The sequence below is a fragment of the Cygnus atratus genome, chromosome Z, assembly GCF_013377495.2.
Source record: "Cygnus atratus isolate AKBS03 ecotype Queensland, Australia chromosome Z, CAtr_DNAZoo_HiC_assembly, whole genome shotgun sequence".
NCBI lineage: Eukaryota > Metazoa > Chordata > Aves > Anseriformes > Anatidae > Cygnus > Cygnus atratus.
This window is the reverse complement of record NC_066396.1, coordinates 9,300,897-9,318,458: the sequence shown is the minus strand read 5'-3', so window position 1 is coordinate 9,318,458 and position 17,562 is coordinate 9,300,897. Positions and strand designations below refer to the sequence as shown.

General features: G+C 46.9%; 2 protein-coding genes across 5 annotated transcripts in view; one reads left to right on the top strand and one right to left on the bottom strand.

Annotated features, from left to right (window-relative positions):
* Positions 1-4,977, bottom strand: part of DNAI1 (dynein axonemal intermediate chain 1) — a 144,024-nt gene extending 139,047 nt beyond the window's left edge. The window contains exon 1 of the mRNA XM_035565893.2: positions 4,892-4,977. Within this exon, the coding sequence (XP_035421786.2) occupies positions 4,892-4,977 (86 nt within the window). The remainder of the gene's footprint in view (positions 1-4,891) is intronic.
* A 139-nt stretch (positions 4,978-5,116) lies between these two features.
* FAM219A (family with sequence similarity 219 member A) overlaps positions 5,117-17,562 on the top strand; it is a 100,285-nt gene continuing 87,839 nt past the window's right edge. For 2 of the 4 annotated variants that reach the window (XM_035565904.2, XM_035565903.2), the window contains exon 1: positions 5,126-5,303. In XM_035565904.2, coding sequence (XP_035421797.1) covers positions 5,277-5,303 — 27 coding nt within the window. In that variant the 5' untranslated portion in view covers positions 5,126-5,276. Of the gene's footprint in view, positions 5,337-17,562 lie in introns of all 4 variants that reach the window. The other 2 variants (XM_035565900.2, XM_035565902.2) reach the window with 2 other exon arrangements.

The window sequence follows — 17,562 nt, the reverse complement described above, 5'->3', positions numbered from 1 at the left end:
GTTATATATATAAAAAATAGGAAAATTAAAATAAGAAGAAATGACTGACCACTCTCCAAAGGACATTGCTCTATCTCAAAAGAGCACTACCAGGCTGGCATTTAGGAAGAGCTATCCTATTGCTGCATCCCAGAAACATGTAATGGGAGAGCAAGCATCAAGGAGTTTCAGTATCTCTTTGATTAAAGTTTTGCCCTCAACACCCTAGTAATGTGCTTCCAGCTTGGCCAGAAAAGAAAATACAGAATCATACAAGACCATCCATTCAAGTCTTGTAAATCTTACTTATTCTACGCACAGTGATTATTATTCTCTCTTTTTGTTGGTGATGTGACAGCCATTAATTGCTGATCTGAGACTCATCAACCAATTTTATACTAAATAGACAGAATTTTCAGTACCTGCTTTCTTGACTAAATAGCAAAACCTTAGAAGGTTTTTCAAAGTCATCTGGCTTCCAGTCCTGTCTGGCTCTTTCTCAACAGATATTTTGTGTAGCCCTACTTTTTAATTATTTCATCCTCTGCTGCAGGAAACCTCTGAACTGTCAGTGGCAGTGCTGATGGTAAATAAATCATCCTGGTGTTTTAGGAAGCAGAGGTTTACTCTCAAGAGCAAGTGTTCATTTAAGAAGGAGGTCAAATCCTCAATCCGTGACCACAGAAATCCTTCAGGAGAAAATGTGTTCACCCTTCACATTCAGATCCAAGGCCTGCCCTGACTACTCAAGTAGGAGATGCAGTGATGCTACCATGTGTGCTGTCCTCCATCAGGATGAGGTTCCTCGCTGTAGCCTTTGCTGGGCGGTTCCTCCTTCTCCTGTACTGTCAGATTAGACCACCCTTTCCTGACCAGCTCTTGCAACTGGTTGCTGCACATACACAGCAAGGTGAGGAGCCAGACACACCACTATGTGGTAACTCCTTGAAAAACATGAAACGTTTCCCTGTATTGAAAGAGTAAAGTGGGTTGAGCAGATCTGGATTTGCAGATCTAACCTAAAACACCAGAAAATTGGGCAGGGATGATACAGGCTGATTACTCTGCAAAGCTGAACTGTCAGTTCATATTAAGCAAATCTTCCAAAGGCTGAAAATCAATTACATATTAATGAAACACTCATCACAGGGCAATGACAAACCCAGACTACATTTTTTTAAGATCATTAAACAGACATTCCTGCAGCATCTCTGCTCCCCATGCTAGCAGTCACCATAAGACAATCTGACTGCAAGGCTGAGCAATCACAGAATGCTCCAGCTAAGTTTACTTTATCTTCCTGAGCACAGGCATTATCATCCCCATTTCCTCTCCAGCGCAGCACAAAGATTAACATGTAATCAAAAAAAAAAAAAAAAAAAAAAAAGGGAAGTACAAAGTTGCTTAAAGGATTCTAGGAGGGAAGAGGGAGAATCATTAGAAGAAGTGGGCTTGACATTTCTGTAAAACCATTTAATAACTTCCTGCTGGCTTTCTGTTCTTGTTTTGAATCTTAGCAGTCTCAACAGTAAACCACTGCTCAGCACAATGAGCAGAGAAGCACGGCATGGAAACAAAGCCAAAGAAAGCAGAGGGACTCGTTGCCTGCCCTGCAGCAGACTTCCATTTACACGCACTAGGGATGCCAATTTAAGAACTATTTGCCAACATATTTTTAATCTGCTTTGTGAGAGACACTAAACCAAGTGTTTATTTTATATTACATGGACGGTTTAATGCATGTTTTAAGAGCCAACAGGCACCTTAAAAGCCTTTGCTATCAAAAAGTAAGAACTGATTGCTGACTGCTTTTTGGGAGGGGGTCCCTTTGCCTCTCCTTGACAGCTTGGTGAGCAGCAAAGAAGCCGCTGACATGTCGGTGGGTGCAAGCCCAGGCGTGTAATTAGAAATGCCTCACTGTCCAAATTCAGATGCTTTCCTAACACAGCACAAGTTACCTGTTGCTGACAGCGCTGTTGACCCTATCTGGCAAGTGCCCCCAGTCTGGTTTTACTTACTGAAAATAAAAAGAAGTGTATGCAATGTCAATTAAGGAACCATAGCCAAATCAGTGGGCTCAGCCACAGAGGTACACAGCGGCATGCGGTGCACTCCTCCACTCAAAGAGAAGAAGGGTCACAAAGTGAAGACTTCGAACTCTGGATTCAGCATAACCAACACCTCCAACAGCATACCTGACAACCACATTTAAAATGTTTTTATAAACCTTGAAATTGTTGTCCGCTTTCTTCCACCACCCACACACAGGAATGACACAGGGCTAACATGGTGCTGTCCCCTGCCCTATCAGCAGCTCTCTGCACGTCTTTGTACGTGCCACACAAGTCATTGTATTTAAAATAATACTGTTCTTCAGCATGTCATACCCAAGACCTCATTTTCAGGGGAGTCGAGAATCTAATTCTTCCATTCACTTCCGTCTGATTCAGAGACATTGGTTTATGTCTTTCCATAATTCTGCACGTTCCCAAAACACGCTGGGGCTCAATTCTGTGTAACAAATTTCTGACCTGAACGGAAGGATGGTATTTAAGTTTACAGCATACATAAGTTTTATTATTTACAAAGCTGCATTGGGAACACAAAGATCTGGGCATACCCAATCACTTTAACAGACTTTGAACACTGGAACATTTCTTATTAATGTCCCCAAACATACAAGAGCAATGGTCTAAAGGTGCTTCTAATTAAGGCTCAGATCGAGTCAAACGATTCATCTCGAATTCACTTCACTTCATCTACCACCTTTATCTCTGACGGCCAGACAGCTTTTGGCATATTTTCATCCAAGAACCTGGGAGATTCCACTCAAAGAAGAAGAAAAATACATTGGCTGGTTGGAGGTTGAACTGGAGGCTGAAGTCACTGGGATAAAGAGATAAAGAGCGAAAGAAAGCAAGAGACTCATGTCAGAGGAGAGGGAAAATACAAGACAGGCAGAAGACAGAAGAAGGGCAGGCAACCGCCACCTGTAGGGGAAAAAAAGAAAAAGAATTGATTACAAAGCACTCAAAGAGCCCACAGCCATGAAAGCAAAGGAGGGACTGGAAGTGACACATGGCGAAAGGGAAGAACCTGATACCATTCAGGTAACTGTCTCAGCTTTGAGCACAATCTCAGGAAGAAAATTTTCAAAGGGAAAGCAGTCAGCAATGAAAAACCTACGAGGCAGAGCAGAACAAAGCAATACAAGGGATACAGAGGAATGAAAAGCATGGGGACAGGTGAAAAGATCATAGTGCTACAGGAGAACTTGCAGTGAAAGGGACAAGGACAGAAAGCCGATGGAAATGATGTTCAGTAGAAAAAGCAGCCTCACAGGCAAGCAGCAAGCTTGTTTCCGGCCTCTTTATGAACACTGGCAGAGAGGAAGAACATGTCTGAGACACAAGAGCAGGGCCTTACTCATTTGTTTTCAAAAGAGACTTTCTTGACAAGAATTGGGATCTAGACCTTGACTCACCAATTAATTTTACAGTAGCCATCAGGCCTCAGTAAATACCAATCATCGGGCCCCTATGGCACAGTGAGTCGTGCAAAGGTGCAGCCATTTACTCCTGTGACTCTCCAAGCCCCGGTGACATGGGCTGTACTTTAAATCTGTGAAAATGAGACAACAGCCTCTGGCCTCCAGAGCCAGCTAGTGATTCACACAATTCCTCCACTGCAAGAATATTCTAGTCAATGAAACTACACGAAACAGCAGTCAGATTTAACAAGCACAGACAAATATAGGAAAGACAGTACAGGACAAGTTAAAATTATTTTAAGTAATTGTAATTAAAGTTATGTGAAAAGCCAAAAATCCAAAGAGTTTAAACAGTTTGTGATGTTTCAAGAACTTTAAAATAATGTCTTTACAGCACATTAATTAAGTTTTTCAACTAACATGTGAATCAAAGCCTATCCATTTCAGAATATTTGAGATAATGGTTAATGAAAGTGACTAAAAATGTTTATGTGGAAATTCTGAAAGTAAAAGAAATTGGGATTCAGAGCAAGCATTTAATCCCAAGTTTAGTTTATACCATCGTTATTAATGTGTTTTACGATTTTAGCATAAACATCTTTATTATCTAGGATGGAATGTGGTCTTTGGTTCTCCATTTCTGCCCTTCGCAGACCTCATAAAGCCTTTGCAACTTGACAATTGCAAGCACTTTTTAGTGGAAGCATTACGCATGTCACAGAGATCCCCTCTCTTTCTCTTTTCTGCTCTGAAGCCCCGAAGCCCTCTTACCACACGTGCAGGAACAACCAAGCGGCTTCAAAGACACCAGCCCTGTGCAGAACCATGTCAGCACGCCTGGGTTTGAGGCGCTAGCCCTCAGCTGGAGGTCCACCACCTCGTGGCTCTGAGCCCTCACGCCTGTCCTTCTTTCTTACCTTCAGCTTTCCCTGGTCAGTTACGGCATTTCTGGTACGCGCTCTGGATGTTGTTGCTTTGGGGTGCTTCCGGACCAGCTATGCTAACCCCTGCCTCCCCCCACAAAGATCGAATCACTGGGACAGGCTGCCCAGAGAGGCCGTGGAGTCTCCTTCTCTGGAGGTATTCTGAAAAACGCGCCTGGACGCCGTCCTGCACAGCGTGCTCTGGGTGACCCTGCTCGGCAGGACTGGCGCTGCACCGGGTGATCTTCAGAGCTCCCTGCCCACCCCAGCCGTGCTGCGACTCCGTGAGGTGACGGTGACGGGGCGCGGGGCGGGCGCTGCTGCTTGGGGACGGGGGGGGGGGGCGTTGGGGACGCGAGGACGACGTCACGTCTCCGAGTGACGTCAGACCTCGGGGGTGACGTCACGGATCGGGGGTGACGTCACGGGTCGGGGCTGGGTGACGTCACGGGTCGGGGCTGGGTGACGTCACGGCGGCGCCGCCCTGCCGCGCCCTTACCTGCCGCTGCCCGTCGCCCGCCTTAGCCGGCATGGCGCCCCTCCGCCACGGCCGCCCCCCCGCCGGAAGTTGACTCCGGCAGCCATGGCAACGCGCCGGAAGCGCTGCCCGCGAGCTATTCCGCCCCCCTCCCCTCCGATCTATTCCGCGCTCTGACCCCGCCCCCTGCACACACACACACACCCGTCCTCATGAATATGCAAATGAGCGGGGCGGGGCGGCGGCGGCGGACCCGGAAGCGGCGCGGCTGAGTCACGGCGGCGGCGATGAGGCTGCGGCGGGCGGCGGCGGGCGCGTGAGCCAGGAGCCGGGAGCCCCCCGCCGCCATCCCGCCGCGTCCTCCCGCCCTCCTTCCTGCCCTGCCCTGCCCTGCCCTGCCGCCACCATGATGGAGGAGATAGACCGGTTCCAGGTGCCCGCCGTGCGCGCTGAGATGCAGCCGCTGGTGAGCGGCGGGCGGGGGCGCGGCGGGGCGGGAGCCGCCGCTTGGCTGCTGCCTGCCCTCCCCCCCCCCCCCCCCCCCCCCCCCCCGGGGGAACGGGATTGGGATTAGGGAGGGGAAGGCGGGCTGGCCCCGGGGCCGTTACATAACGGCCGTCCCCTGCTGTGTCATGGCGGAGGGTGGGGGGGCGGTGGCCGCCCCGAAATGTACCCCCCTCCTCCCCCGGTTGATGCTCGCCGAGAGGCAGTGGGAGGGGAGGGAGGAGGCGCGGCCAGCCCCGGGGGCTGACAGCTGGCCGCCCGGTAGCTCACGGCTGCCTACGGGCGTGTGGCTGCCTTGCTGTGGCGCCGAGGGCTTGCTCCCGGTGCCGTGCAGCAGCTGCATGCGAGCCCCGGGGTGTGTGTGTCCGGCCCTGCATCCTGCCTGGCGAACGTCCTCCTCCTTCCCTGCCTTCCTCCCCTCCTTCCCCATCTTCCTCCCCTCCTTCTGCGTCTCCTCACGGCCCCCTCAAAGCCCACGACCTGTTGGCATCACCGTCGGGGCGGGTGGCTGCGACGTACCGGCTCCCGTTGGCACCCGGAGGGAGCAGATCCCGTCCCAGCACCCGACTGTGCGGGGCGAAGCCCTTGGGGAGGCGCGAGGGACTTGACCGAAATGCCCGTGCAGATCCCCCGGCAGCGGGAGCGAGGCTGGTAGCGGCAGGTTCGTGTTAGCCCTGCAGGTGCTCCCGAGGCTCCTGGGGTGTCGAGCTGTTGGCTGTCTCGAGTCGGTGTCTGCGCCTTGGTTTCTTGTGGCAACCGGTGTTTATCAGCTAAATAAAAACTGAGGACACAATAATCGGCTTGTGAACAGAAGGGCTCCTCTGTGTTGGTCTCCAGACTGGTTACCTCACAGCGACAAGAAAAGGCTTTGGTGACAAATTATGGAAATAGTTTCAGGCTGATCTTTTTGTTATGGTTTGGTTCTTTAGTTTGTAACCTTTGTGGTGGGAAGAGAACTGTCCCTGCAAGCTGCTGGGGACTTGTTGCATGCTTACTGTGAGGTTTTGTTGAGCATGGTGAGGCTGGCCCATGTTATGCCTGCTGGTGAAGGCAGTGGGCATACTAGTGAGATGAGCGAGTTTGGAAGAGCAGTTGGCAAACCAAAAAGCCAAAACTCTTAAATACTTCCCAAAGCAGTTGGGGTTTCTTATGCCCAATAAAATTCCATAATAGTAGAGGGTTGGAAATGGTATTTGCCTGCATGTTTGTGTAGACAGAGTGGGCAGAACCTGAGGAGGTGACTTGGTCCAGCCCAGCTGTCTCAGGGTGGGATGGTATATCATGCAGCAATGGTAGTAAGCTTAAGAAGGCTTCCTTCCCCTCTTCGGCTGCCAAAATTATGAAAATTTCACAAAGGAATTTCACACATTTAAAAAAAAAAATACTCTGAACACAGCTAAAGGAGTTTTTTTTTTTTTTTTTCCCTAGGCTTCAGGGTTTCTGTTGGCTTTTAACTAATAGTGTTCATAGTGAAAATGCGTGCATGCGAGGGACTGCTGCAGTGAGTGGATGGTGTGGGATGCTTCCACGTGCCTGGGAAGGCTGGCATCAATCTCGGGAATGGGACAGAGCAAGTCTGGTACAGCATTTCCAGTGGCACCACCTGCTTGTAGTTCCTGGTCAGCACCTGGCATGCAAGCACTGGTGATCGCAATGCTCCTTGCACTTCAGAAGCTGGCTGGGGTTTGTAGTGGTTTGCTTGGGTGGACAAATTCTGCCCCATGCTGCTGCATTGTTCTACGGCAGCTACTGCTTGTCCCGTTCCTCTTCTTCTCCTTCCTTCCTACCCCATCCCATGTTTTTAAGTACAAAATAACCCGTGCGTCTCAGGACTGTTGTTTTTTCCTATCCTCAGTGGAAAAGCTTCAAATTCCACCTTCCAGGGCCAGTGGTCTGTGCAATGTTGAAGGCTGAAGGAGTCTAGCAGTGTTTTCCACATCCAAAGGGCTGAGGTAGAAGCTTGTTTTCCAGGTGTGACGTGAGAGCCAGAACTCTTCAAATTTAAGAGATAGGTACAGCTGGGAAATGCCTAAGGAAAGCCATTCTCAGAACATAGTGTTTCTAATCCCATATATATCCAAACCTGCCACTGATACTGGCATTATTGATCGGTTTTCTGTCAGGGGTGACAGAGTTGACGAATGGTGAAAATATTTTAGGTTGTTCTTGTGGTTGTTTGGTTCTGTAGCTTCTAACTCTTGTGTTGGGGAAATAAACCTGTCCATACAAGCTGATGTGGACTTGTTCTATGCCCTACTGGTGTGTATTTTTGCCAAGCACAAGTCTCCATCTTGGGAGATGTCAAAAGCCTCCTGGGCCGCTGTCTCTGGGTGGCACTGCTTGAGCTGGGGCTTGGAGCAGGTGACCTCCAGAGGTTCCTTTGCAGTGGTTCTGCACTAATGTCTGGTGTCCACGGAGTACGCGTCATGACACTAACAGTACTGTATTTGCTGAGCAAGGGCAGAGTACTTGGCCCATCTATGACTTTTTGCCCAATTCCTTAAAGTTCAAATGTGTCTGGAGGGGGAACCTGGCCTCATGTCCAGCTAAGGGTTGCGTTGGTGCCTTAGTGCAAGGCTTAGGGCTTCACCTAACTGGAGCTGTGTGGAGCATCGCTTGCTCTGACAAAGCGTGCTGGGATCTCTGGTTGCTGCAAGTTGCTCCTAGCTAATAATGGGGTTGGTCAGGGGTTGTGTTGCAGAGCAGAGAAGTATTTGTTCTGCAGGGTGCGTGCTGGCCAGCTCTGTTTTGATTCCCATAACCTTCTCATCAATTGCAGTGTTGTGGAGCTAGGAGGGTGGGCAGTCATTTCCTCCTCTCTTCAGCCTGTTTGGATAAAAAACACCAAGTCAGACAAGCTGCCTTGATTTTGCTCGACCTCTGCAAACATGGATTATGAGAACTGCTGTGTACTAATGCTGACCCAAGAGAAGGTTCAGTGCAGGACTTAAACGAGAGGGATTTGCTGCAGAGAAATGGACAGGATGCCCTACAGACCCTGGATCAACATTGGCAAGTCATAGGGCAGGACAAGGCCCAGTGTTTCACATATCTGCAAGATGTATTATTCTGCATGTCTTGATATAGTGGCGCAATTCAGTACACATTCCTTCTGGAACACGTGTGGCATCTTTCTGTAAGATTGGAATGGTTTTGATTCTGATTTCCTGTCTTGGATACTGGTGGCTCTTGACTTCCATCCCCAGAGTACCTGCCCCTTCAAGTTAATATACTAATTTTCCTGGGGTCTTGTTTACTCCTAATACTTAATATCATGTGTTTCCTATCAACATGATGCAAGCTCAACTGTGGAAGCTCTGTTCTGCTTAATTTCTCTTTGATTTCTGTCTGGTCACGATCCTTCTGATCCTTCTCCACAAAAAGGAATTTCTTCAGTAGCTGCTGGGCAGCCGGTTAGTTTCAGAGAGCCAAGTTCCAACATTGCTGGGGTGCGTGATGTGATAAGGCCTGAAACACGGTATTTCTGAGACACTTAGGCTCTATGGGTAGCTATCTTTGCTGATGTGGCTGGGATTTGATGTGTCAACTTGCAACCAGAGAAACACTGCAAGCCTTTTGTTGCATTGTTGTGATGATTGGTGTGGGTTTGCTTTCTCCAATGGCTTTTTTTTTTTTTGTATGGAAGGATTCATAACACTTAATTCTTGTTGTAGAGGTAGGTATTAAACAGAGGCAGAAGTGGAGGGACATGTGCCCAGTGAGGATGCCCCAGAGGAAGAGCATTAAAGTAGTCTAGAATAGGAATGGGGCAGCCTGTAATCATATGTGGACCTATCCTAACAAAAGTTCAGCACAGGAACCTCACTACACGCTCTTCCTGTGACTTAGAAGCTTGTTGTGTTGGCTAAACTCCTGCAAAATCCTTCCTATTTCTGTTAGAATGGAATGTACCAAGCACAGTGCAGTGGGGTTGTATCTTGAATTTTGGCGGTATGTGGAAACCCTCCTGAGCCCGGCTGGTGTATGGTGGCAAACTGACAGATGACAGTGTTGGATTGCACATCGTTCCTGTACGATAACGCAGGCAGTTGCTGTTCTTAGCACGGAAATGCAAGTAGAATAAAAGTGCATTTGCCCACATGGCATCGGTACCACTTTTCCTGAGGAAAAAGCACCTGCCAAAATGCAGCAGCTTCAGAGGAGCTTTTCCGCAAACTGCTGAGACTTTGGCTTGATTTCTGGAAGTGGCAGCTGGAACACAGTATTTTAATTTCCCAGTTCTCCACCTGCTTGAAAAATGGAACTCTCTGCAGAGAAATTGGGCTAATGGTCTTTATATCTACTTCTGAAGTGTTGTGGCTGGGCTGGTTCCTCTCAGAGGTTTGCCATGCTGTGGGGCATTGGGTTGGCAGCTCGAGTTGTGACCGCTAAAGCTGATCAAAGGATTTCAATTAGCCACATCCTGCAGTGATGCTGATGGCTCTCTAGTTGAGATGCTGAATCCACACTGATCCTGGAGGTGCAAAATTTCCAGAAAATTCAAAAGATACAGAAGTTGCATTTCCATATGCCTTTTCTTGAAAATTTGTCTTTTTTTCTGTTTTTGGTTTCTATATACTAGGTACTTAGTTTTTCAAAAGTGAACTATAATTTCAGTTAGCAGACAGCATGAGCATTCAGCATGCTTATACAATCTACATTCTTAGTTTCTGGAAATCTTGACTGTCTCCTGTTAGGGAAGTTGTGCTGTGTTTTAAGATCTTTTTTGTTTTGCCTGATGCACCTCTAAAATAAGGAGAAAACTGAAAATAGAAAAGCAAGAGTTACTACCACGCAAAAAGAAAGGTTATACCTGTAGGGCTTAGAAATGGTATGTTAATGTAACATTAGGTCTCAAGTGCAACTAGACAAGAAACTCATCTTTCTAGAAGGAAAAAGATTCTAAAATGAAAATGTCATCCCTATGTATATTCATGGTAATGTAGCCCAGGGGTTACAGAGCTATATGTTTTGTAAATGCCTACAGTACATGGGACTTGTAATGGCTCAGTACTGCAAGTTCTGAAATATTTCTATTTCAAATGGTCCTTCTTGTAGTTAGACAGTCTGACTTGATGTGCTGTGATGTCATTTATAGCCGGAGTCTTAAGAATGATCTTCCTGAATACTTTGGTTCTGTCATGGTTGTTGTCCCCCATTCTGTATCAGGTCTTTGGTGCAGAGGTACAGGAGCAATCTCCTTTTTCCCCCAGGCCGTGGAAAAGCTCGAGCAGTTACTCTAGCACAGGCTGTGCTGAGGGATGCAGCTGCTGCTGTCAGAGGGTGCAGGAGTGCTGGCTCTGCAGGCTGCTTCCTCTTTTCCACTTCTTTGCACAAACTCTTAAACGTAGTTCTTCTGTCAGTCATGTTGCGAGATCCCTTCATGAGCGAAGAAAGGTGTTTAAAAAGGGGCACTGTGAACTTAATGAAGAATTAAACCTGCACAGCCTCCTCTAGGGATTCTTCCATACCTCCCAGGAGCTTGTTATCTGTAGCTCAACGTTAATATCTACTCAGACACCAACTCGTGGTACAGAAAAAGCCATACGCTCTCTCTGCCAGTAGTAACGGTAGGTCTGTGAGGAAGCAGACAAGGTGAGCAAAATGCCATGGCAAGAGAGGAAAACAACGTGTGCCTTTAATTCTGCAAGCCTTCATTCAAAGAAAGCTCTCTGCTCACCTGCAGGGCTGTAGGGCATATGTGGCCTCCCTGGAGCTGCCTCTTCCTTGCTGTCCAACTGAAGATTCAACTTGATAAGAAAAGAGGAGGGGACCCTACAGCTGGCCTTACCTATGGGGTAGGAGGTAAGTGGGGAGCTGGCTAAAGGCACAGCAGGGATTCAGTCAGTCACGATGGTGTGCCTGGTTTTTGCAGACATTTTAAGACCTTGGCTGGAGCAGTTGTCTTTCTGCTTCTGTTCAGATCAATTATCTGTCACTTTCCACAGACAGTCTGCAGAAATGTGTCTGTGCTTTCACCCCATGCTGCACATGCCATGTATCTTCCGTGAAGCCTTGCACCATTTTGAATATAAGGTCCCAGTGGGGTTATTCAGAATCTGTCACTAAAATTGACGTCTTAGTGATGCAGCCACTTGCAACGAGTAAATCCGTCAGCTCCAGCTCTAACCCTGTGTAGTCCTCCTGACCATTATTCTTCTTTCTGAGGTTTAAACTGTAATCTTGTTCAGTGGATCGGTGTCCATTTTTGAGCATGTAATAAAAGGCAAGCATTCACTTCTCAGCTTTGACCCCGACGACAGGGAGTTTGAGTGAATAAAATCATAGGTGGAAATTTTCTTCAGTTTTGGAGACAGCCTGCTGGGGAGTCTGCATGGTTTTGGGACATATCCACTATGAATTCACAGGATAACAAGGCTCATCACTTCTTTGGGAAGAACTGCCCTCTTAAATACACGTGGCGTATGCTGGCTATACCCTATGTGCTTTTACTAGTGGGTTGCAAAGCCCTCTTGGATACAGACAGAGAGAAGTTTGTTGTTTCCATTAGTAAAGCTGAAGGTATTCTTTTGTAAAGAAGACTGTCATCCCTCTGAAGATGGGCTAGTGAGATGCAGTTTCTTCACCCCAATGTCAAGACCTTATTTATTATCCAGAAGGTAAAAGGGAGAGCATTATTTATGTTGTAGAGCTATTCCTGTAGTATTGGCAAGCTGTCTAGTGAAGATGCAGCTGCTGCCTGTAAGCAAGTTATTTTGCTAGGATGTTCTTAAGTTCTTCACTGAACTTGCTAGGTTCTGCGTATCTGCAGCTTTATTACAGAGGTTGACAAGCTGTCTGCCTGGAGTTAGTGGAGAAAGCCTAAATTAAGCTGTGGAGTAGGTCAGGACATCAAATAACTAGCCACCAAGTAACTCTTGTTGAAAAGTCCCATAACCCAGCACTGTGTGCCTGTTGGACCACTTCTTTTAGACTGTACACTGTGTAGGTAGATCAAACCTTTCTCATCAGCTGTTTGGGAACTACTTTGCTCACACGCTTCTTAGAGGTTGCTTCCAGAAAAGACTGTTGGATCTTTCCTGTCAGACTTTGGTTTCCGTCTGCATTCAGGGCCCTCAGACACGAATCCTTTCTCCCTGCGCATGGTATGATGTGTCATCTTGAGGGTCATCACGCGGCACTTGCAGGGCAAGCAGGCGATCAGGCCCAGTCAGCATGGGTTTATGAAAGGCAGGTCCTGCTTGACGAACCTGATCTCCTTCTATGACAAAGTGACGCGCTTGGTGGATGAGGGAAGGGCTGTGGATGTGGTTTACCTTGACCTCAGTAAGGCTTTTGACACCATTCCCCACAACATTCTCCTCAAGAAACTGGCTGCTCGTGGCTTGGACTGGCGTACGCTTCGCTGGGTTAGAAACTGGCTGGATAGCCAGGCCCAGAGAGTTGTGGTGAATGGAGTCAAATCTGGTTGGAGGCCGGTCACTACTGGTGTCCCCCAGGGCTCGGTACTGGGGCCGGTCCTCTTTAATATCTTTATTGATGATCTGGACGAGGGGATCGAGTGCACCCTCAGTAAGTTTGCAGATGACACCAAGCTAAGTGCGTGTGTCGATCTGCTCGAGGGTAGGAAGGCTCTGCAGGAGGATCTGGATAGGCTGGAGCGATGGGCTGAGGCCAACTGTATGAAGTTCAACAAGGCCAAGTGCCGGGTCCTGCACCTGGGGCACAACAACCCCAAGCAGAGCTACAGGCTGGGAGATGAGTGGTTGGAAAGCTGCCTGGCCGAGAAGGACCTGGGAGTATTGGTTGATAGTCGGCTGAATATGAGCCAGCAGTGTGCTCAGGTGGCCAAGAAGGCCAACAGCATCCTGGCCTGTATAAGAAGCAGTGTGGCCAGCAGGTCTAGGGAAGTGATTGTCCCCCTGTACTCGGCTCTGGTGAGGCCGCACCTCGAGTACTGTGTTCAGTTTTGGGCCCCTCGCTACAGGAAGGACATGGAGGTGCTCGAGAGAGTCCAGAGAAGGGCGACCAAGCTGGTGAGGGGTCTGGAGAACAAGCCTTACGAGGAGCGGCTGGGGGAGCTGGGCTTGTTCAGCCTGGAGAAGAGGAGGTTCAGGGGCGACCTTATCGCTCTCTACAGTTACCTTAAAGGAGGCTGTAGTGAGGTGGGGGTTGGTCTGTTCTCCCACGTGCCTGGTGACAGGACGAGGGGGAATGGGCTCAAGTTGCGCCAGGGGAGTTTTAGGTTGGATGTTAGGAAGAACTTCTTTACTGAAAGGGTTATTAAGCATTGGAACAGGCTGCCCAGGGAGGTGGTGGAGTCGCCATCCCTGGAGGTCTTTAAAAGACGTTTAGATGTAGAGCTTAGCGATATGGTTTAGTGGAGTACTTAGTGTTAGGTCGGAGGTTGGACTCGATGATCTTGAGGTCTCTTCCAACCTAGAAATCTGTGTCTGTGTCTGTGTATCTCGTGCTTGTCTGACACTGTTTCTCTTGCTATCTATTCAGTGCCCTTCCTGAGCTAGGATTCATTAATACGAGCAGCTGACCTTCGGGGCTCTGCAGCATTCAGTCTAATAAATCCTGTAGACAGTCTCTTTTCCTAAGAACCCAAGCACGGCAGTGATATTCTAATGATCATCATTTCTCTCTGTCTTGTGCGTTTTGCTGATTACATGGGAATGTAGGTTAATGATTTAGTACACTTGTATTCAAATAAGCTGTGTGCTTACACTGTGTCTTGTCTTGTTTTTTTGTTCATATGCAGCCCCAGGTGAGAACAAACCATGGTTTCTGTCTCGGTGTCAAAGATGAGATCTTCCCATGTGTTTAGCCAAGCTAGTTCTAGGATCACAACTTCTTAGAGCACACAGGTCTAATTCTGTTAGAGATGAGGAGATAAGGGGATTCAAATCCATCCAAAAACCTCTAAATGTTACCAGTGGCCTGTTTGAGTTTGAAGGGCTTCACCTGCAGTGGTTGACACGGTAGTAGAGGAGTGTACTATCTGAGTACTCAGTGGCTTACTCTCAGTGGTAGTAGCCTGATTGTGGAGTTTAACTTTTAATCTGAAACTTGCCTTGTAGTCAGTAGCTACAAGTAGGTTGGGGTGTGGTAAAGGATGACTTCTAAAATTGTTTCTGAAGTCTGCAGAACCTGAACGTCCAAGGAGCTGTCAGAACAGATCAACCTTCTGAGAAACAAGAGAGGGAGGAAGAGCTGTCTGTTTTGCACGGGGAGCATGCTGTTCATTGAAAGGAAAAACCAAGTAGGAAGGAATGTTCCTGACCAGAGACTGCATTTAAATCTGCTCTCTGGCAGGATCTTATGACTGATGCTTCTAAAAACAATACGCTCTTCTGTGTGAAAGCATGATCTTCTTCTCATCCACATGCACGTGATGCAGATAGAAAATGACATCTCTGGTGGCTAGAGTAGTCCCTCCAGCTGAGCACCACACAGACACAGGGCTCCTGTAGGCCCTGCTCTGTTATCTGGGGCATGGAAAGGGGTCTCAGCTGGTAATCATACTGATGGAGCAAAACAAGTGACAGTTCACACTTACCGGCATGGCCTGTGCCATTTTCAGAAGGGGTCTCAGGTATGGACAAATGTACAGTGAGTGTTCCTGTGGCACAGCTTCCCCTCTGCTTCCCCTTGCCGTTGTTGGGGGACAGCTTTGTTTCACTGGCAAAATGGAAGCACAGCTGGGGTCATCAAAATGCTGTTGCATCTTTAGACATAGCACTGAGCCCTAATGGTTGCAAATGTGGATTTAGTTTGAAGGCACAGTGCCTGAGCCTTGGTTTTCATAGTGGCTGCGTTTGGGATACATGTGGAATAAAAGAAAGCCCATTAAACATCCCTCGAGACAAGCTGCAGGAGAGAGGCAGAATACGTGGACTCTGATCTAGAATGAGTCTTGAGATCTTATGATTTAAGCTGTTTAATAAAAGGTGGAACAATAGTGGAAGTGGTTTTCAGTTAATAGTGCAAGTGGTGAACGTTTAACAAGTGTCTTATAGGATCTACCTGATATGGAAGCAGGAGAAAAAAAGCTTTTCTAAGTTTAGGATTTCTAAAGTCTAGGTAATTTTGCAGCAGAATTACGATGCAGTCCAGGGGAAGATTTAACTACCCATCTTTCTCCGTGCCAACCACTTTCAGGTCTGTGGGTCTGTCTAAGTCTCTGTAACCCTTCTTTATCTAAAAGAAAAAAAAATAATCCAATATCAGTCCTGAGAATAGCTGTGGGAACAGCATGTTCACAGGCTTTAAAGATGGAGGTCACCTAGCCTGCTGGACCATGTAAAAGCTGCACTTGCATTGTGTTGTTGGCAGTTCATAATCCTAGGGGAAGCTTCTAGCTAGTGTGACTCAATTTCTGTATATCTGCATGTGTCAAAAGTTGGGTTTAGATTCCAGTTTTGGTCACCAAACTGGGATTGAGGGAAATGGGTATGGCAAAGGAGTTACAGGAAGTCCTACCTTTCTTGTAAATGTTAGGATACTTGCACTGAGATTTAACTGGCAGGAATTGCTACTTTGGGATGTTAATGCAGGGCCTGAATGTATAGTCTGGAATTTTTCAAAGCACTAGTGATTCTTCTGCAGCGATGGAGTAAAAAAGGCATACTACTCCTTTTCAGTTATTCCAGCAGAGCCAAACCCTTCAGTGGATATGCTTTATCCAGCATATCACAAAAGCACTTCTCCATGAAAAGAATATCTTGTAGCTCTTGCAAAAATTGGGGCAAAGTGGTTGTGAAAATAACCAAGATGATCCATGCTGTGCATGTAAGAATTATTATAAAGAGATTATCTGGTTATGGGAGAATGCTTCATTTGGATTATGTAGCTACGTATAATTTATAAGCCATGATTCTTCAGAAAAAGTTTCCTCATGCTGCAGTGGGAAATGTCAGACATGAGCTTTTATTAACACTAAGGTTCTGTATTTTTAGCATTAAATTCTTTGAGATTAATCTCTGGATTTGGGGAAAAAATCTTTAGGTTGAGAGCAACCCAGCAAAAAAATGTTTGTCTCCCCAGGTTCACTGGTGTTACACTTCAGGAATCTGCAGGTGTTTTTGTTTTAATTTGCAGAGGTGTGAAGCTTGCTGCTTGGTTTGTGGCTATAGGCTGTCTCAGTTTGACAAATGTGGTGTATGTATATATGACAAACTCTTTTCAGTGACTAGGATTCTGGTCGTCGATCAGTCTGGGTGTGAGATGGAGGATATATGTGCTAGTGTTGCCAAGGCACCGGCTGTTTTCAACTCTGCTCTATAATCTAGTAATCCACAATGTAGACTCTAATAGAGCCAGTGTTTTCCCTTGCTTGTCCATACGATTAACCCTGGAAGCAATATTTAGTACAAATCTGCCTGTGTAGACGTGCTGTTCAGAAGAGGTAGTGGTGAATGTCCTAGCAAAAGCCTAGCTGGAGGGGCACAAGGTGCTCATACTGGCATGAGAGATGTGTATTTGCTGGCTTACTTTCCTTGCCTGTTCTACAGTTCTGTGATTCTGTTTTATGAGCAAAAAGTTTGCTTTTTTTTCTTAATAAGCTATGGCAGTTTGGCAATGGCTGTAAAGCTAAGTGACCATTGATAATTTCGCTAAAATGAGTAGATAAATTCTGTGTTAAGCCTTCATACTTCCCAACTTCCAAGTCCGCACCTGATTATGAGTTTATTCTTCTTGACTGCACAAAGTCCTGATAGCTCTGGCAAATGTTCTTATTTGGTTTGAGGATCAAACACTTCATTTTATTTTCTGACTTGTTTTCTGTGGAAGACTAGTCAGAATTATAAGACATGTTGTGAGTTTTTTGTTTTGTTTTGTTTTTTTAATAGATACATAGCAACCCAAAAACAAGCCCTGATGTATTTACTTGTTGGCTGCTTCTTTCCAGGCCAGTTGTTTTGGTGTGGATTTTTTTGTTGTTGTTTGTTTGCTTTTGAGAGATTTTCAAATGGCCACTGAAGTCAGGCTTGCCTTGTTAATGAATAGCTGGGAGAAAGCTAAATGTTTTTTACCACAGGTATTTCCCATTGGTATCGAGGCTGGTAGATATTGCGGAAGAACCTGCCGGGAGACTTTGCATAAATTCAAAACTCATTAACATCACAGGGAATTACTAGCAGTTGGTTGCAATGGTGATAAGGTTTTCATGCTGACACACGGAGAGCTGGGAGGCATGGCTGAGGCAGGCCTATTAAATA